Source organism: Onychostruthus taczanowskii, unplaced genomic scaffold (assembly GCF_017590055.1).
Source record: "Onychostruthus taczanowskii isolate IOZ18803 unplaced genomic scaffold, ASM1759005v1 scaffold89, whole genome shotgun sequence".
Lineage (NCBI taxonomy): Eukaryota > Metazoa > Chordata > Aves > Passeriformes > Passeridae > Onychostruthus > Onychostruthus taczanowskii.
The window spans coordinates 2,689,056-2,709,929 of NW_024506882.1; the positions used below are offsets into that span (position 1 = coordinate 2,689,056).

At 50.1% G+C, this 20,874-nt stretch overlaps 1 protein-coding gene and 1 long non-coding RNA gene across 4 annotated transcripts in view; both read right to left on the reverse strand.

Moving 5' to 3' along the window:
* Window positions 1-173: 173 nt before the first annotated feature.
* Window positions 174-13,594, reverse strand: LOC121347087. Its single transcript, XR_005954168.1, has 3 exons — window positions 13,524-13,594; window positions 3,868-3,970; window positions 174-957 (listed from the first exon to the last, which is right to left on the reverse strand). It is a non-coding gene; the product is annotated as an uncharacterized LOC121347087 (long non-coding RNA).
* Window positions 13,595-15,959: 2,365 nt separating this feature from the next.
* YPEL2 (yippee like 2) overlaps window positions 15,960-20,874 on the reverse strand; it is a 32,094-nt gene continuing 27,179 nt past the window's right edge. For all 3 annotated transcript variants that reach the window (XM_041425414.1, XM_041425413.1, XM_041425412.1), the window contains one exon: window positions 15,960-20,779. In XM_041425414.1, the coding sequence (XP_041281348.1) occupies window positions 20,690-20,779 (90 nt within the window). In that variant the 3' untranslated portion in view covers window positions 15,960-20,689. The remainder of the gene's footprint in view (window positions 20,780-20,874) is intronic.

Consider the following 20,874-nt stretch of genomic DNA (forward strand, 5'->3'; position numbering starts at 1 on the left):
GTACACCCCTTTATGGAAAATACCAAATTTATTGCCTCACCATTAACTTATGTCATGTTGCCACTGGTAATGTACAGTTAATGGTGATCATACACACATTTGAAACTGCAAACACACCCTCATTTCACTTTTTGCTGTGTATTTGCCAAGAAATATTTAATGGTTTTAAGAGACACACATTTATGCACCCTGCACACTTGCAGTCTGCATTATTTTATTTAAATCATATCCTTCTTTTGGCAGACACAGGGCTAGGGAAGGTTTTTCTATTCTCTTTTTTTTTCTTTTTTTTTTTTTGTCCTCCCAGCCCGGGAATAGCAGATTTTGTTTTAATCAACCCCTTTGCAGTCTTGAACTTTGTCCTCCTGGAATACAGTGCCATTCATTTAAGGATTTCCCCCATCTAATAAACATTAATGAAGCACACTTTACAATTCCCCTGTGATCTTATCTCAGTTCCACAGATGGGGAAAACAGAAACAAATTAAGGGGTCTGCACACACCACAAATCAAAGGCAGAGCTGGGGGAAGAACCCAGGAATCCCAGCACAATTCCCTGCTCCAATAACTGAGAAATGTGTTCCCATCCCTGCAGCTGCTCTGGCAGCAACTCTGTTGCACAGGGCAGCATTGTTACCTTCAGGCCATCCAGGAAGACTAAAATTGCTCTTTTTCCTGAGGTTTAGCTCCCCACAGAACTGCAGATTTTTGTGAGGTGGCAGAGGGCTGTGGCTCTGCCAGCTTCCTCTGCTGGATTATCCCTCAGGATGTCTTTATTCCCTTCTGAGCAGAGGCTCTCTTTTCTTTTCTGATTAGCAGAGATCTAGCAGGATGTGGGGAATATTCCAGTCCCCGCTGGTACACCGTGGGGTTTATCCATCTTTCCCAGGAGAGAAGCCTGATTTCCTGGGGAATTTTCATCTCCTAGCTCTGGACAATGTGGTCCGTTCCACGTGCCTGCGAAGAAAACCACATCTATTAATTACATCCAGCAAGGAAAGAAAGGTAATTGTCTTGTGCCTGGAATCTCTAAGTAGGGCCACTCTGTAGAATAACAATCCTCGAGCTGTGAGGATTTTTTTTTCAGCAGAGACAGAAGAAACCAATGTTCCCTGCAAGCTGCACTCCTGTCAGACACCCAGCAGTTTTTCTGACAGCCAGGATTTTTGTGGCACTGGCTGTGAGTCATTATTGAAGAAGTGTTATTCTTAAAACAGAGGAAGACTGCTGGAGAAAGGAGGTGTTAGACAGGAAAAAACCCAAACCCCTTTCACACCTCCATCTGCTGTCTTGCAGTGCCTTGCTACCAAACATTTACAAATTGACAAGTTTTATTGCAAATCTTGCCCTTCTTGTTAAAAATTGCTTCTTTTTGAAGACATAATCAGACATTTAAGCCTTTCTCCCCTACCATGAGTATATTTTCCTTGTGTTTAGCTCCATGGAATACAACAATTCCTACAGTGCAGCCTTCTGCCAGGACAGCCAGGTTATTCCTAACTGCACTCCCAGGTTTCTGCTAAAAACAGGCTGCAGGAAATACAGCACTGGCAGGAATCTGCACTGGTTTATCTTGGCTTGTCCAGCAGGTGGGCAGTGTCCAGCCAGATCCGAGCTGGGAATTGCTCTGGTGGAATAAAATATTTTTGTGCTGGAAAGGGATTTGCAGTTCTCTGCTGAGAGCCCATCTCAGCTGTGGCATTGAGAAGCTCCTGAGCCAGCTCTGAGTGAGCCATGGCACAAAGGGTGACAGAAGTGCCACAGCAACTGCTCATCCTCTTGTTGGTGGCCTCCCAGCCCTGCCCAGCTCACCCCAGGCCGATCCCATTCCCCTCCCAGCTGCTCTGGAGCTGTGTCTGCACATGGCCCGGACCTGCAGTGAGTCACAGTCACACTCTCAGGTCTCTGTGCCCCAGTTCTGCAAACCTTTCTGCACAAACATCATTGTATTCAGCAGAAGAGACATGGTGTACTCACTGCAGGCCTCGACTGATATTCTTACAGCCCTCTTTTCTGGTGTACTCACTGCAGGCCTCGACTGATATTCTTACAGCCCTCTTTTCTGGTGTACTCACTGCAGGCCTCGACTGATATTCTTACAGCCCTGTTTTCTCTTTACAGTTGGTCTAGGAAGTGATTTTGTTGATTTACCCCCCTCACACGTACGCCTGCTTCACCCTTTTTAAATTTAACTCCACTGCCAGATCTGCAGCTGTTTCCGAGGCCACATCCATGAATGATTGCTGCTCCTGCCAGGTGCAAGCCTGAATAAAAAGGTCACAGGCTGGGGAGAGGATTAAACTTTGGCTCAGCTGTTTGCATTCTCACACAGAGCACGGTCTGTCCATCCATCTGTCTGTCAGCCCTCACACACCATCCAGACAGGTGAGGAGCTGAATGTTGGAAACAATTCAGTGACGCTCGTACAAAGCCACTACACCCTGTCTGTGGTTTAAAAAAAGCTCCCCCAGCAATCCTCCAAGCAGCCCTTGGATCAGTGAAATTATCTGTGCAGAAATATAAATGCAGAATGGCATGGGAACAGTCTCCCTGGAGACTGGGGCAGGGCAGATTGGAGAATACCTCAATCTCTAAATGGTGTCTGAGATTTTTCATGTTAAATTGGAACATTTTCTTCCCACGCTTACCTAAGGAGATGAAGGGAGGCAGCTTATGGGCACTTAGCACATACACTGAGAGCAAAAAGGGAAAAAAAACCAGGAGGCAAGGAGCAGATCCATCCCCCTGGATCTTCACCTGAAGTATTCCACTGATTCAAGGCCTTTTGTACCTGCAGCAGTGAAAACTGTTGGCTATTTTAAGACCTTCTCACGCTTGCACTTCTGTTTCAACCCATGGGAGGCTTCCAATCTATTTCTGTATATTAGGCATCCTTCCTCTTCTGACTTCCTTATCAAATGTGCAAAACAATCAATAATTCACTTAGGCCCTCTGTTCCCATTAGAGTGCACCATAGCTGTGATTTAAATATATTTCTGTGACTGTAGAATGAGCAGATATCCTAAACTACCCTGGAAATGCCCTCTTACACATGACAGCGTCTCCTGACACCCAAAGTAGTTTTATTTCTCCAGCTGTTAAATCTAGGACAAAATACTACTCTTTTTGTTCTATATTAAGACCATGGAATAACAGCAGCTGACTTCCCAGCCTCTGTCCTCGTGGAGGGGAACAGCAGGATGAAGAATTAACCCCTGGCATGAGCTTTTCTCATGCTAAGTCATTAAGAAAAGCCAGATCTCCTTGGTGCTCTCCTGGATAACAGAAAACTGGAGGTTGATGAGCTGGGGGTTGCCTACCTCCCCTTCCCATGGCCCTCACCACTTACTGTAGGTCCAGGCTCATCTGGGATTTCCTTCCACAGCCTTGTTTGGAAGGACCTGAGGCTCAGGTAGCTTAATTAAGGATAAAAAAGCAGGTTTGAACTCTCCTTCCCCTTACCTCCCAGGAATGAACTCATGCCTTACACCCTCATTTTGGAGAGGAGGGCTGAGCTCCTGGAGATCAAGTGACTTGACCAAGGCTCCAGGAGTCACAGCGTGTGTCCAGAGTGACAGATACTCAAGTGCCACATCCCCCAGACTTGAGGGATCTGTCCAGAGTGACAGATACTCAAGTGCCACATCCCCCAGACTTGAGGGATCTGTCCAGAGTAGACAGATACTCAAGTGCCACATCCCCCAGACTTGAGGGATCTGTCCAGACCAAAAAAGTACCAAAGCTTCTTACCAGAGACAGCCTGGAGATCCAGGGACAAGGACAGAGCCTATCAGAGCACAAAAACCCCCTCATATGTTGCCTGGGAATCTACAGGTTCTCCCATTTCCTCTTGTCCCCGTGTTTTACCTTTTGGTATCATCAGCTCTGTGTGTCCACACATCCAGCAAGGAGGGCAGAGCACGGGGCAGCCACACACGTCCTGGTAAAGACTTCACTGCTTCCACCAGCTCTGGAAAAAACAAAAACAAACCCAAATCCCCACTCCTGCATAATTGTGGCTCTGTTATTCATGGATCTTAAATTGTACTCCTTCATGAATTTTAATGTGCAGTCCATTTTCTTTCCACTAATCCTACATTAGGCTGGAAACCTTTCTAGACTGAACATTTGCCCTCCTTCACTTTTCATTCCCGCAGCAGCACCGAGGCTGCCTGTCCCTTGTCTCAGCTGGGCTGGCACTGAACTTCAAGCAGCATGAAAGTGTTTTCTTATCAGATCCTCCAGTTCTGTGCATCCCTGGCAAAAGCAGCAGGGTGGCTGCCCAGGCAGCCTGGGAACAGCAGCTCTTTATTTTGCCCAGGATTTGGATTTGGCAATCTCTGGGGCTCAGCGTTCTTTGAGGCAACGCCTGTCTGCAAGTCTTTAGCACCATGCGTTTATAAATCCCTTTTTCCAGCTGAAACCATCTCCACAAGTCATCAGGAAGGAGTGAAAGCCTTTCAGGAAATTCTCCTTTCCAAGGAATTCCTGATGAGTGGCACACAAGAGCAAACCACAGACGGTTCCACACCAGCACAAGCTCTGAGATGCTGAACTGCCCTGTTTTAAATGATACTTAGGTTAAAAACCAGACAGGACCATGAGATACTCTCATATCACCTTCTGCAAAATGCAGTTTGAGCCTGTTCTTTCACTACTAAATTGAATCATTTGCTCAGCTGAAGTGATGCTTCCAAAGGGAAGATACCCAGACTCAGTTTGGATAGAGGAGGAAGCCACCATTTCCCTTGGAAACATCCCTGAGGAATCATTCTGCCAGGTCTGCCCTGAGGAGTGGAGCTTAAATAAATTGAGGCAAGATGTTCTGTTTGTGTTCAAATGCTAAGAATATCTCAAAGCCAGCCCTTCCATGTGTCTCCCAGAACCCTTATTAGATGAAAAAGAAATATAGCACAGTTCTCAGCTCTGAACTTCTAAAAATATGAGAACTTTGATATATAAATGCATGTTGAGGACCTGGCTGGCGCTGACTACAAATGTTCCCAACTGCCTTTAATTCCACACCACTTGCAGAACCAGTGGTGATATTTCTTTCCCAGGATATCCAGAACACACCCAGTGTTCTAAGGGTTCCAGCCCTGGGGACACTTTGTGTGCCATCAGTGCAACAGGCTGAGGCAGGAATGAATGGGGCTGAAAATCTGATTTGACTTAAACAACACTGACCTGACCAGGAGCGAGGAGTCTGAACCAGGCCTGCAAATCCCATCTGTTTCTTATTTCTATAACGGGCGAGCTAAAACCCTAAATCCACACAGCTCTGAGCTTTGAAGCCAAATTTTGCAGCTTGAGTCCATTACTAGCAAATGATGACTGCTAACCCAGCTCCTTTAACTGAGGGCTGGGATTTATAACTCAACATTAAATGAAGGAGACATATTGCAGGGTGACTAACAGCTAATCTGGGAAGGCACTTGGAGACAGAAATTCATGGATTGGTGAATAAGTTGGCCCACCTCTTTGCTCTCCATAAAATTAATATCAAAACATTCATGGTTAATGATGTTCTGAGGGTTAACTGATGTTTGAGAACCCCTCAGATGCTCCTCAGCTGTTGGGAGCTTATAAAACCCTGCACTAACTCTCTTAGTTATTGTATTAAGTTACAGTTTTTGCTGGGTTTTTTTGCAGCAATTTGATGTCAGGAGAAAATCTAATCCATAAAGCAAGCAGCTTTTTAGCTTTGTGAAAAATAAAAGTGAGCATATTCAGAGGGGAAAAAAAAAGAAAAAAGTCTGTTCTCTGTCCTTTAATTCCCAAGAACAAAGCTGGAGAAGGCTGGTCCCCAAGTGAGGATGGAATTTGGCAATTCCATTCCCATTAGTGCAGAGCAAACCTCTTAAATATATAATGGCTCAAGGACAATGTGGATTGGAAAAATAAGCTTGGAACTGTTAAGGCACCTAATTATTCTCCATCCATCTACCTTCACATTAAACCCCAGGGTTTGATGCTTCCCTGGCTGCTGGGGCAGCCACTGAGTTTTTGAAGTGATGTTCTGTTTATAGAATTGCAATTACTCAGTATCGGCCTTTGTTTGGAGAAGAGTCCCTGTCCATCCTCACTAATGGCTTCTTCTGATCTCATCCAGTGTGGAGGATTTCCTGAGCATATTAAAAACATTCTTCACTCTGCCTTTTTAGTTTAGCCAAAGATTTAACGACTTCAGCATAAGAACTGTGTGTTTGAACTGGATTTGCTCCCTGACAGCTGATGCTGTGCACTCTGTTCCCTCCGTGTGCTCACAGGCACAAGGGGAGTGCTTGAACTGCTCACATTTGAGATTTTTTTGGGGGTAAGAACCTGTGAGGGTGGTGAGAAGGTGTTACCCAGAAAAACTGTGACTGCCACACCCCTGGAAGTGCTCAAGGCCAGGTGGGATGGAGCTCTGAGCGACCTTGATATTTTTAAAGAGTCTCTCACTGTAGAGATGAACGAGGATTGGAAAATGTCCACAGCACAACCAGACTTAATTCCCCTGCAGGGCACGTGAGCAGCACTTGCAGCCACCTCGTCCTTTGGACAGGGTGAGCCTGGGCATGTAATTGCAGTTCCTGTTTGCCAGAGTGGGGCATTTTCATGGTAGGTTTAATTTTACTCTCTGTTACTGAACTTACACCGAGAAAACAACCCTGCAGGGCATGAAGGAGGCCAGGCTGGCAGTGCAGGGCATCTTCTCCCCTGCTGCAGTTCCTGGAGGAGAGGAGGTTAATTAGCAAATTGTAATCAGTACCTGGGGGAGATCAGCACCTGAACACCTTTTGGGGGGTGCTGAGAGGCAATTTTGGGGTGCACACAGCTCATTAAACACATTGCTTAAGACATTCAGGACACAGTTTCAGTGTTGACATAAAAAGACACCTCATTACCCCTGTCCCCTTGTCCTGTTGGGCAGTGTTGGACACTTCTCCAGTTCTCCAGATTTTGCTTCTCCTCTCAGGAAAAAACTCCCCCAGTCCTCCCGTTTTTCCGTCCCCCCCCAGGGAAAAAAAAAAAAAAAAAAAAAAAAAAGGCAGGGGGGAAATGGAAAAAAAATAGAAAACACGCACTACTGAACTGCAAAATGACATTTCCCACCTCATTCAATATCATCCTTTGAGCCTAAACTAACTTACATCTATGTCAAGCATAGCAGAAGTGTTTACAAACAAACAACTAAAGCAGCTGTGTGACCAAAATTTCCTTCAGCCAAAATATTTTTCACCCTCAGACTCATCAGACAAGTCTGAGACACATATAATGACTCCCACCGGTGCACACTGACAGGCTGTTAGTGATTCTCCATAATTCCTTTTTTGTGCCATGAAATATCATCTCCTCTATCTAAAGCAAATTGATCTTTTCACCCAATCTATTTGACAGATCTACCATTTAGTATTCAATTACTATTTCAAGAATAAAACCCATTTGTGATGCAGACACCAGGAGCTCATGCTGGGGGCTGGTGTCTGCATCAACCCCAGGTTTCTAGAAGGCAGAAAAAACCCCTTGGAGCAGCTGCTGCCTCTGCTATCTTTATAATAAATAAGACAAATGCAAGAACTGGAGAAATAATCAGGGGAAAAGCAAAATGTTCTGGTCAGGGCTGTGTTATGGGTGCAGGGTGGGCATGGAGGGAGATGGATCATCTCTGGAGGAGCCTCCTTGGGCTCGGCAGCTAACTGTGACCACTTAATTAAACCTTTTGAAGTGAAAGACCTTAAACTGTTACTGGAAGGAGCATCAGCAGTGGCTCAGAGGGATCTCAAGCGCAGCTCTCCAGGCTGGCTTTGCAGAGATTTTGGGATGGGTTTGCCAAGGAATCCGGGCTCCATCCCATGGGTGACAATGACCCCGCTGCCCTGGGGTCCTGCAGCAGCTCCTCAGCAGGAGGCAGCTCCCAGCCTCATCCCAATTAATCATCTCCTAATGACTTTCTGAACTGGGAGGATTTCCTTAATTATACCACGCATTAGACTTTAATCAAGAAATCAATTTTTCACGCCACCCCAAACCCGCGGGTGCGGGGAGAGCCCGGCGTGTCCCTCACCCTGCACAGAGGGGAATTATCAGTGGGATTTGGGAGCGCTGCGTGCCAGGGCTCCTTCCCAAATCCAGCTGTAAGTGATTGAATTAAGCTCCCTGTGCTGCCCCGTGCCTGTGCCCCGCTCAGCAGCACTTTTCCCGTGTGTTTTCCAGCCATCTGACACAGCTGCCAGGCACGGCGGGCCCTCGTGCGCCGGCTTAGCGCCCGTGTGCCCGGCTGGACACGCTGGGAAGGGATTTGTGTTTGCTGCAAAGTGGCTTCACCCACTCCCACCGAGACCAACACAGCCCCTCGTGCACCTCCTGCCTCTGCAAACCCTCTGGAATGAAATATAAATCCTGGGGGTGCTGGGATCTGCTCCGGTGTGACACCGAGCTGTGATCCGAAGGATTCAGTATTAACCTCGCTGCTCTGTTCCACTTTGCAGGATGCTGCGAGGCTGAGTGCAGCAAAGAGTTCATCTGAACCTCCTGCTCACTGGGGAGGACTGATGGTTGTTCCTGGCCTGATCCAAATCCTGATCCATTTCCTCTTTCCCTGGTTTTGTTGGGATTCACTCCAGCCCAGCAGTGCCAGAGCCAGCGGCACTCCACATGAGAAGTTAATTCAGCATTAACCTCACTGCTCTGTTCCACTTTGCAGGATGCTGCGAGGCTGAGTGCAGCAAAGAGTTCATCTGAACCTCCTGCTCACTGGGGAGGACTGATGGTTGTTCCTGGCCTGATCCAAATCCTGATCCATTTCCTCTTTCCCTGGTTTTGTTGGGATTCACTCCAGCCCAGCAGTGCCAGAGCCAGCGGCACTCCACATGATCCCTGGGGTCTGGGGGTCTCACCCCAACCAGCAGCACATTCCCAGCACAGCATGGCTCAGATTCTTTACACTTGATTAATTACTGAGTGGGGTTTAATTCTCTCCTTTCTGAGGAGCTCTGGGTGGCAGAGCCACCCCCAGCCTGTTTTATTGTCCCCGGTACCATCCTTCCTCCCATCAATCCCAGCACAGATGATGAAGCTGCTGGGACAGGGCTGGGATTTCCAGTACCTGCTGCCTCTGTGAGGAACTAAAAATAAAAAAACATCTGCTAAAAATACTGAATGATCAGGGAAAAAAAATGCTAAACCCCAGAGATCTCCCTGGACTGCGAGGATTAATTTTAATTTCCCTTTAATCCGGACACAAGTTGTGACGTCACTGCTGGCGGGCATGGCTCAGCTCCATGAACAGAGCTGGAGTTCTGCTTCCCCAACTTTTGGGTGCATTCCAAAGAAAAATGGACACACAACAAGCAGGAGGCCACAGGGTTCAGTGCAGGCTGCCAGAAATGTGTCCTAAATCCCGTGGCTGCAGCTCCCAGTGTGTCCTTCCCCAGCTCCACACTCAGAGCCAGGCTTTGTTCCTGCCTACAGCCAATTTTGGGGTGCTCTGATCCTGAACCCCACTGTGGGAAAGAGCAGAAAAAGGGACCAGAGGTCCCAGATTACAGCCTGGACTTTGAAAAATAAGATTTACCAATACTCTCCACTTTTAAGGGCAGGAGAAGAGCAATCGGAGCGAGTTAATTTGTGATCTTCCAAAGAGACAACAAAATTAATTCCTGGAAGGAATTACTCATCTGAAGGAGCAAAGGATGTTATGCACTCAAAAACCTCTGTGAGCACTGCAGCAACCCCACAGTGGCCAGGGCACACAGCTCCTCCCTCCAAACCCTTGGAAAACCCTTCCCTGGCTTTATCCCGGCGGTGAAACACGGAGAACACGAGCACAGGGCACACACTGGGCTCTCCCTGCTGTTCCCCTCTCCCACATCCCACAGGGATGCAGGGGCGGGCTGAGCATCCTCAAACAGAAACTTTGCTCCCAGCTCCCCCACTGATCAAATAGATGCAAATATATGCGTGAAAAAATTTACATACAGAGCTTGTGCTGAGAGGAAAACTCCCTTAATTCCCAGGACAAGCCCAGGGTTTGGTGATCCCCCCATGCAGCAGCTAAATTTTTGGGGTGGGGTTGAAAATGGAAGAAAGCAGGACGACATTTTTTGGGGGTCCTTGGGCAGGAAGGGCTCAGCCTCGGGAATATTTTGAGCTCTGAGGGCTTGTGAGCAGACAAGGGCTTATAGTTTGAGGTGTGATTTATGTGCAGCAGCACATAAACACCTGAAACGGGGTCTTGAAAAACACCTCAGACTTCACCACAATGCTGCTGCTGTGGGGCTCCACGTGGAAAAAAAAATAAGGAAAATGAAATGTAAGCAATTCCTTAAAAGCTGCTCCAAATGTGCTTTCAGTCCAGGAGTGATCAGAGAGGCAAGTCAATATTTTCCTGGAGAGGAAACGCTGCTGTGTTTACACCTGGTGCTGTTTGCTCTCAGTCCTGCTCGGTGTTTGCCCAGGGCAGGATGTGGGGAAGAATTCAGGGTTTGTGTGGAGGAAGCTCTGTGGTTTCAGGAGCTGCAAGGAATCTCTTTACTGGGTCGTGTTTCTGTGAGTCTCAAACAAGGGGCTGCTGTTGGGCTGGGGCTGGGCAAGGTGGATAAAACCCAAATATTTAATTCAGGAGGGCCCAACCTGCAGCTCTGATCTGCAGGACTCTTCCCACGTGGTGGCTTTGCTCTGCTTTTTGGGAAGATCCCCCATGGCTGCCTTTAAGATTTCCTCCTCCAAGTGCTTGAAGGCACCTGACCCCAAAATTTGCTGTTTGTGCCACCCTCCTGTGGCAGATGCAGCAATGCTGGGTGCCACATGGCACAGTGGAATGGAGAGACCCATGGCAATGAGCCCTGCAGCCCCTTCCCTGGGGAAAGCTGTGTCTGGGCAGGTTAAAGCTGAGCATCCTCGAGATCCCACCCAAATCCTGCACCCTTGGGTCCCTGGCACAGCCACTGCCCTCTCAGAGCATGCAGCAGAGCTCTCCCAGCCCAGGGTGCGAATCTCCACCAGAAAAACTTACAAGCCCCTGAAAATGATGGCCAAAATCTCAATATTTCCCTGGGATATGACAGGATTAATTCACTGCCAGCTCCCATGGAGCTGAAGGGCTCAGGAAGGTGCCCCCGTGATCCCTTTGCTCCCCAGCCTGGAAAGGAGCACAGAGCTCTCCCAGCACCCAACTGCTGCCAAAGGTCAGGATTAAGCTCCACAGCCCTTGGCAAGGGTTTGTGCAAAGAAATCCCCTCCAACACCTCGGGAATGTCTGGGCTGAGCTTCACCTCCTCTCACTCGTTGGAGATTGGGGTGGTTTGGCCGGGCAGGGCAGCTGGGCTCCCTGTGCCACCAGGATCTGCTCCAAATCTCCCCCCACGAGCCCTTAATCAGCTTCCACCTGGGATTAGCTCAAACATTCCCAGCCTCTGGTTCAAAATAGCTTTTCTTGCTTGTGGGCAACTAATCCAAAAGGAGCCCTGTCCCCGTTAGCCAGCAGCTCCAGCAAGGGTGGGGTTTTCCTAAGGCTTGAACCTTGCCTGGTTCCCAAATAGTTTTGGATTGGGAACTTTGGGCATGGAATGCACATGTTCAGAGCTGGTTGTGATGGGGGCTCACAGAAGCAGCTCCAGTAAACCCAAGCAAAGCCTGGCCTGGTCCAAGGCAGGTACAAAGATCAAAAGAGCCCAGTTTGGGCTGAATTATTTGTATTTTGGGGGGAATTCAGATTTGGCACAAGGGATTTCACTCAGGAGCTCACAGACCCTCTCCTGCTGACAGCAAACAGAGCCAAAAAAAACCTCCCTGTGTATCTGAGGCTACCAGGACCTGGGGATGAATTGAGTAAAAAAACATCTCCTGTAGGATGGATCCCCGGAGCAAAGAACTGCTGAAAACCCACAGGAAAAAATCCACTCCCACAGCACCCAGAGGAGCAGGCAGGTTGGGGAGGGACGTGCAAGCAGCCACATCCCCAAGTGCAGCTGATGACGTGGCTGTGATTTAATAAAGGACATTATTAGTGCCCTGCTAATGGCTCCAGGCGCCGGCAGCGGACACCAGGACCTGTGGATGAATTGAGTAAAAAATCAGCTCCTTCTGTAGGATGGATCCCCGGAGCAAAGAACTGCTGAAAACCCACAGGAAAAAATCCATTCCCACAGCACCCAGAGGAGCAGGCAGGTTGGGGAGGGACGTGCAAGCAGCCACATCCCCAAGTGCAGCTGATGACGTGGCTGTGATTTAATAAAGGACATTATTAGTGCCCTGCTAATGGCTCCAGGCGCCGGCAGCGGAGCTGGCCGGCTGCTGGCAGCTCCCAGCCCGGGAGAGCTCATTCCCACCAGGCTTCTAAAGATTAAATTCACCTCCACAAGCCTGCAAAAGGATTTGCATCAACAGTCCCCCTTCACAGCCTCCTCCTGCTGCCCCCAGAACCGGGCACAGCAGCTCAAATCCAGCAGTCAGACAGAAATCCCACCTCAAATTAAAGATAACACAGCCTCAACCCTTCAGCCACTTCATTTCCCCCCATAAAACCTGCTCCCACCTGGCTCCTTCCCACTGACCTGCCACAGCACTGAGCAGCAAAACCCAGCTGAGCTTCCAGCAGCAAAGACCGGGCACATGGAGCCACAGCAGCTCAAATCCTCAAATTAAACATAACACAGCCTCAACCCTTCAGCCACTTCATTTCCCCCCATAAAACCTGCTCCCACCTGGCTCCTTCCCACTGACCTGCCACAGCACTGAGCAGCAAAACCCAGCTGAGCTTCCAGCAGCAAACAGCACTCCAAAAAAAGCTGCCTCCCAGCAAAAATATATCCAGAAACCAGCAAAACCTGGGGATGGGGGAGGCACTGGTGATGGGCATGGCTGGTGGCCATCACTCCTGGTGTTTCCCTACCCTTTGCCTCATCAGCAGTGATTGGGGTGTTGATGAGCTGCCCGGGGGGAGATAAGGGCCCCTTGTCTGTCAGAAGTTGATGCTGACTGCTGAGCTATTCATTTTTTGTGTCCTCAGAGCAGGAGTTTTGGCTGAGCCCCCATTTTGTGCCACGAAGGCTCTGCTGCTTCCCCCTGGTTCAGGCAGCATCTGCACCACGGTTCATCTCCAGGCAGGAAAGTCCAAAAAAGAAAAATCCCTGTGAGGCAGAGATGGAGCAAATCCCCCATTTCCCCAGGGTGAGACATCTGCCAGCAAAGGCACTTGGCAAAGATGAGGAACCTGCGTCAGAGGCTGAACCCTCCCGTGCTCCAGCTCCTCCAGCACCAGGGCTTGGCTGGGAGAGGCCCTCTGTTTCTGTCTGAAACCTACATAAAAATAGCACAATTATGGGAAAATCCTTGTCCAAGTGGAAAAGAAAACACCAGCCTGGCTTTCACGAGGAAGCAGAGCTCTATAAAAGCGCTCCTATAGCGTTTGCTGTTTCTGTCAGGCGTCCAAAGCCTCGCTCAGAGCCCTTCACCCAGGGGCACAGCTCCACGGGGCGAGGTCGCGCCCTGCTAAAGAAAGGATTTTATGATTTTTTTCCCCCAGCGTTTCACTTCACCTCATCAGAAGTTTCCATACACCGGGAACAAACGTCTGAGCCTTCCCTGTGCCCAGCGCGGGGCAGCCCCCGCCGGGAGCAGCTGCTTGATCCCGAGCCATAAATAACAGGCCAGCCTGGAAAAGCTCCATGGGTTGGGTTGTTTGTTTTTTTTTTTTTTTTTTTCACAGAAGTCGAGCTGGTGATGTCTGTCACCCTCTGTCCCTGCTGTCCTTCCCTGAGTCCCCTCAGTGCTGCCCTCACAGGGCTGATCCCCTTTACAGACTTGGGGTGCCCTGACAGATGGAGGGATTTAATCCTGGAGAGGTTTAATTAAAGGCAAATAAATAAATTTGTCCATCCCTGGACAAAGTCTGTGCTCAAAACACCCCCAGATTCCCCAAAACAGAGCAGGACCCTGTGGGTTTTGGGGGCCACATGGAGAGGGGTGGCAGCAGGGCTCTGTTATTTCCCCCAGAGTCCCCGCAGGGGTGACCACGTTCAGGTGACATTTCCTTCGTGCCTGGCCCGCTTCTGTGGGACATTTCTCGGTCAGCAACAGAGAACGGCCTGGGCTCTATTTATACCCCACCCTGGAGCCGGGTAAAAATATCCCCGGCGTGTTTGGCAGCCTGAAGGCGCTACTGTAAATCCTCCCTGTCAGCGAAATCCCGCTCGGAGGGAGCCGCGGTCCCGCTGGGAAAGGAGGCGCTGGGGAAGCCCGGGGGCATCCGTGAGGCTGGACCCCGAGTGCAGGAGGAAAGGGATGGAGTGAACCCACGGAGAGGAGCTGGCAGCGTCCCCGTGTCCCCAAAAGCCGCCTGGGAAGCAGAGCAGGAGTGTCAGATTGCTCCTGAACCGGGATTAAAGGCCACTGGCGCTGCTGTATTTTTAGCTTCGTGATCATCCTTTGAAAAAAAAAAAAATCCCTCATTGTGGCCGGTGGGATGAGAGAGGAGTCGGGAGCTGCCCCAAGCTCGGCCCCGCTGCTCTTTATAGCCCGTGCTCTGGCCACGGTGACCCGGCAGCGCTGTCACCTCACGGGGACCGGGGATCCATCCATCCATCCCTCATCCACCCATCCATCCATCCATCCATCCATCCATCCATCCATCTCGCAGAGCTGCTGCCGGAGCCCGGGGCTGCCGCCGCCTGACTCAGCTCTCTCTGCCGGGCTATTAATAGCCCCGCTCGGCTCGGCCCGGCGCTAATTGCAGGTTAATCAAGAGCCGGGGAGGGGCTGTCCCGCATCCCCACCCGCGGCTGCTTCCTCCCCGCCCCGGGATGCGGGAGCCGCCCGGTCCCGCTGCCCCCCAGCCCCGGGGGTTCCACGCGGTCCTGGCGTTTTCCACCTCCATCCCACGGCCTGACAGGGATCTGGGGGCTCTTCCCAAGGCCACTGCTCAGGGACAGCCTGGAGCTGTCCCCCTTGCTGTCACTGGGATGCTCGCGGTGGGAAATGCCGAGCAGGACGCTTTTTCCAGGCGGGATTTTCCCTGCAGGACTCGCGGCTGGGATGGGGAACAAGAAATGTCCCCACATCTGCTGTCCCCTCCCCACTCCAGGGGGTTCCCACTGCCCGCACCACACAGGGTTAAAACCTTCGGGCTTTTCCAGTGGGGTTGTAGGAACAAGCCCAGCGCCAGGAGCTGCCCACAGACCCTGCAGGTGATTTTTTGGGATGCCATTGTCCCCAGGGCAGGGACAGTGTCTCTCAGGGACACACCCAGGCTGCTGTGGGGCCAAGAGGAGCAAATTAAGGTTTTGGTAAAGCAAGAGCTCTGACCCCACTGCAGGGACTGTCCCACTGCCCAGGCCATGGCGTCGCTCCCATCCCACCTTCCCTGGCCTTTCCCAGCTCCAGGAATCCCCAGCCCCTCTCAGGTGCAGCTTTCGGGCCGTGGCCTGAGCTCAGCCCCAGGTCAGGCTCTGAGTTGAGCTCTGAGCTGTCCCCAAACAGGGTTAAGTGGCTTTTTTGGCCCCGTGGGGAATTAAGGGTGCTCAGCAGCACGGGGCACAGAGGGCACGGGGACAGGGACAGGGCACAGAGGGCACAGGGACAGGGACAGGGACAGACACAGGGACAGGGCACAGAGGGCATGGGGACAGGGACAGGGCACAGGGACAGGGCACAGAGGGCATGGGGACAGGGACAGGGCATGGGGACAGGGACAGGGACAGGGCACGGGGACAGGGCACAGAGGGCATGGGGACAGGGACAGGGCACAGAGGGCCATGGGGACAGGGACAGGGCACAGGGCCCTGCCACCTCCAGCAGTGATGAGCAGGGACTGCATGCACCCACCCCAAAATCCCAAACACAGCACTGCCTTCCAGCTGTGGAGGTGTCTGAGGTGCAGCAGCAGGAGTTGCTGTTTCCCATCCCCCGGGAGCACCTCTGGATTTCAGGGATTTGCACAGAATAAAAGCAGAAACCTGCACCAGCAGCTTTAGTACTTGAAAATTTTATTTTCTCAAATGAGCACCAACACATATTGTAAATATGACAAACAATACGCCTCCCTCTAATACTGAAGAACTATATACAATGTACAAATACATGAAAAGGTGAAAACCAATTATTTGAAAACAAACAATTGCATTTATGACTGAAGCAAATGACCTGAAAGAATATGCAAAAAAAAAAAAAATTAAAATAAGATCAAAGAAATAAAAATATACACAATTTGTAAACACAAGAGCATCCATAGACAGGCTGGTATTGGAAATATTGTCCTTAGTTTTGTCAGTGGGGAAAGCATTCCCATTTCCTTAGGAAGAACAAAACAAAGGATACACACAGTCGTAACGATGAGAACAGCTTATTTGTGGTTGTACCTTACACAATGCCATTCTGCTTGCATTTAAATATGTTGATTCTTTATTTATTTATTTTTCTGAATTCAAGATGATTTCGTTCCCCCTCTTCTGCTTGTTCTTTTTCACCAGGATTTCTGCAGAAAATCTCTGTCTAACCTGATTGTTTCTGAGCACTGAGGCCTCTCCCGTGGTGGGAAGAGCTCCTTCCCACTGAGCTGAGCTTGGTGTTTGGTGTCCCCTCTTCATCCCAAAACTGCTTCACCTGGAAGCTCCTCCCAAAGCAGGGAAGTGCAGTGAAATGCATGATCCACACACTCTCACAGAGCAGTCAGGAAAACGCACACAGAGAGAGAATTCTCACTTGATCATCGCGATTACAGCGGGGTTCATTTCGCAGGGGGGGTTTTGTTCCTCTGGGCTTTGAAGTCGTGTGCACCAAACCCAGGGAATTCAAGAACTGCAACAGTTCCTGAACAGCTCCTTGCTCAGCAAAACACAGTCCAGTGGTTTGTGCTGTTGGTCCACTTTGGGATAAACAAGAGACCGAATGAAATAAAAATGAAGGAGGGTGAGAAGGGGGCAGATTAAAGACAGAAAGGAGAACAAAATAAATGAACTTTACTGCCAAGAGAGGTAAACTTTTACTCTAATTTGTTACGTAGCAGCCTGGTTCAAAAAAATAAACAAAACAAAACAACAACGAAAAGAAACTCCCCTCAAAAAATAAAACCAGGATCCAAAGATTTGTGGTTTGGGTTAAAATCAACACTGGGTTCAAAGCTCCATCCTCCATCCCTGCTGCAGCTCCTGTCCAAACCCAACTCCTGCAGCTCCAGACCTGCTGCACTCCAGCCAACCCTGGTGCAAGGGGAAACTCCGGGCCTGGATCCTCCACACCAGGGACAGGGGGAGCCCAGGGGATTCCTGCTGGGAGCAAAGGGGATCTGGGAAAGCCACAGGGGAACCGGAGCCCTCCTGAGTGCCTGCAGCCCCTCCAGCACAAATATCCCCCCTGGGGGCTGCTGTTCCCAGCCCAGCCACCAAATCTGTCCCCTCCCCTGCCACATCCACAGGAAACACGGATCCACTTCAGAGGACAACGTAAATGATGGGTTTTGTTTCCCTTTAAACATATTTTCCAACAAATACAGAAGGAAACAGGATCATCATAAACGACAACAACAACAAAAAAAGTGCTCTCAGGGAGGGGCTCTGAGAAAACAGCACCAAATATATTATTTCTTTAAAAAAAAAATTAAATATTATTTACAAAAGTATATTTCACAAGGTAACGTCTGGGGTTATTTTTTTCTTCTGCCTTGTATATATTATCATCTGGATATTTCTTACAGGGGTCAGGATTTCACACCAGAGCAAAAACAATTTAAAACTTAATCAAGTCTGAGCTTTGGGGTAGAGGGGGGGATGTAAACTCAAGGGTGCTCACAGCTGCCCAGACACGAGGCTGGACACCAAAAAAAGGAGGAAATCTCACTGCTGCCCGTGGAAAGCAGCTCCCACGGGCCACACCTCCACTTCTCCTGGGAAAAGGCCCCACCTGGCTCAGCTCAGCAGAAAAGTTCTTTGGTTATCTCGGAGTGTGTCACTCTGTGTCACCAGCACAGCTCCCAGATTCCTGCCAGCCCCCAGCTCCCAGGGGGATCAGCAGGCAGCCAAAGCTCTTCCTGCTCCCTGGACACACACAGGAGCTGCACAAGGACAGTTTCTCCTCTCCCACCTGTGCAGGACAGCACAGCCACTCCCCAGGGAGTTCTCTGGCTGCTGGGGACAGGCACAGCCACACACACTGGGCTCCACCAGGGCTCAAGGCTCTGAGCACCAGACTGACAGGACAAAACCAATTAAAAGCAGATTAAGACCTCGCCCTATTCAAGCTTGGACTGGTTGCCATTAAAAGCCCAACACCTGTGACCAGTAAAAACCAGCCAGGTCTGATGGGGCATTGTCCTTTTCTGTCCCAAATGAAGGGATAAAAACATTTCCAGCTCTCTGGAGCTGGCATTTCTCAGAGCAGTTCTCTGCACAGCCCTGCCTTTTATTTTGCTTTTTGATCAGCAGTCACTCCAAATACCAACATCAAACCATGAGCCCTGTGTGCTCTTCTCAGCCTCACAGGGTTTGGGATGATCCCTTACCTCTCCCAGCTCCTTCAAAGGCTCTGTGCAGACTAAAGAGCTCTTTGAAGAACAGGAATTACTTCCCACTATCAAAACCCAATAAACTGCCATGGATCCTCAATGAAAGGACAGGGAATGGCACCAGGGCAGTGCCAGAGCCCACAAGACAGCAGGTGCTGTGGAATTTTTGATTTTTGCTGGATTTGTCACAGAGGGAATGTGGCTGGCAGAAGCAGAGACAATCCAAAACAAAAGCTGAAGCAATTGTTACACAGCCAGAGCAGGAGGGTGAGGGCAGAAGCCACCTCTGGACAGGTTGGTCACAAACTCCATCCCCTGCAGGAGCCCGGCCAACTCCACCTCATTTCTCCAAGGCTGTCAAGAACAGCTTTGAGAGAGAGAAAAAAACCAACCTTTGCTTCATCAGGTTTGGCTTTCAGCACAAGGATCCAACCCTAAATTCCAGCCTGATCCTTAAGGACAGTCTCTGTTCCCATTCCCTGCCAAGTGAACATCCAATGACTCCTCCACAGCCCCCTGGAATCTCTCGGGGCTGGGGGCCAGCGATGAGAGATCACAGCTCCAAAGCTTCTGTTTCCTAAGGAGCCACCACCCCCTGCACAACACGCTTTCCTTCTGGATTAAGGAAGATTTCCCCCCATGGATTAACCTACTTGGAAGAATTCTGCCAACAAAAAGAAAAAAATTCACTCGGGGAGAGACAAAACGAACTCAGCTCCATAGTCCTGGGTTATGCACCAGATACTGGCTGGACTGCTGCAGAGCAAACTCCTCATTTCATTTTGACCTGATGTCACACAGGACACCCCCTCCCCACATCCCCTCGGGAATCACCAGGGACAAATGGAAATGGGAAGGACTCGCTGTCCCTTGCAGTTTTGACACCCACATCCCCCCTCAACAGATCATTCCAGGGGTGGTGGGAAGATGTTGAATTTCTTTTATTCTTTCCCATTCTCCCCGTGCCTGCAAAATGGATTTCTGGGAGTGGGAAAAGTTTGGGGAGGATACCTCAGGGCTTGAAATATCCATCTGTGCAACACCACTGCCAGCAACTCAGCTCCCTCCTCGCCCCATTTCTGTGCCAGGCCCCCCCAGGGCAGCCTGGCATTCCAGGAAAATGTTCTGTAACAGCATTTTCCTCCTTGCACTTGTGAAAGATTGGTAAAACACCACCAAGGGTGCTCAGGGGAGGCCAGGAAATCCAGGGGTACCCTCTGTCACTGCGTGTCCCCATCCTCCTCTATGGAATTTCCCCCTCCTTGCCTCACACGTGCCTTTTTTCACCCCTCCACATTTTCCAGGCTGCAGCTCCAGCCTCCTCGTGCCTGAAGTGGTTTTCTCCTCCTCTCTGAAGGGCTCACGAGTCAGGATTTGGTTTCTCCAGCCGCGGGGACGCTCCCCAGGGCCGCGCTCCACTGGGACATTCAGCCTCCCTACCCTGAACCAGCCAGAAAAAGGAGAGGCAGGGAATCTCTCCAGCCTCCAGGCCCTGCCCCCTCCAACAAGGAGTTCATAAATAGCAAAGGAAACACAGATTGTGGGGGGAACTGGTTCTGCCTCGGGCTGAGGCTCCGCCGATGGATTCGGAGAGAAAACGCAGCCGTGAGGTAATTTCTGTCCTTTCAGACAAGGAGATATTCCTCTGTCCTTTTTAGACAAGTGGATATTTCTCTATCCATTTAGACAAGTGGATATTTCTCTATCCATTTAGACAAGTAGGTATTTCTCTGTCCATCTGGACAAGGAGATGGTTTCAAGCCTTGCTCGCCCAGGACTGAAAGGAGAAGCAGAGCATCACCCTCCGACGGCTCCCCTGCCGGCCCCACTCCCCACCCCTCTCCCACCTTCTCCTGCCCACACCTCGGGGTCTTCCTCCCCCACCTGGGAGGTGCCAGGAGAGCCCAGGTCAGGCTGGATTGAGCACTGGGCACATGGAATGGCTGTCGGGCATTCGGTGCATTCTCTGAGCCAACGCCAGAACAGAGAGAGAAGCAGCCAGGGTCAACTCACAAACAGATACAAAGCAAAGAGACAGAGAGACAGAAATTTAGAGGCCAGTCACCAATAAAGATGGAGAAGGGTGTGAAGATGCTCCTGGATTGCAGAGCCTCTAAATGCATGGAACCAAGCGTTCAGTCACTCTCTCACTCTTGGGTATAATGTTCAGATGGCATCTCGTGCACGCTGCTGGGGCTGGCCCTGCACTCAATCCCAGCCATTATCCTTGATCATGTGAGCTAGTTCAATGATGTATTTGCCTTCTTTATACTTCTGGCTGCTTTCAAAAGCGTGTTCCTGAAATGAAACCAGAAGCAGAGTGAGATTGAGGTGGAGTTTGGGTGGGAATCACGTCATGGATCAGATCTGGGAATGCTGGTGCAAGTCTGAGC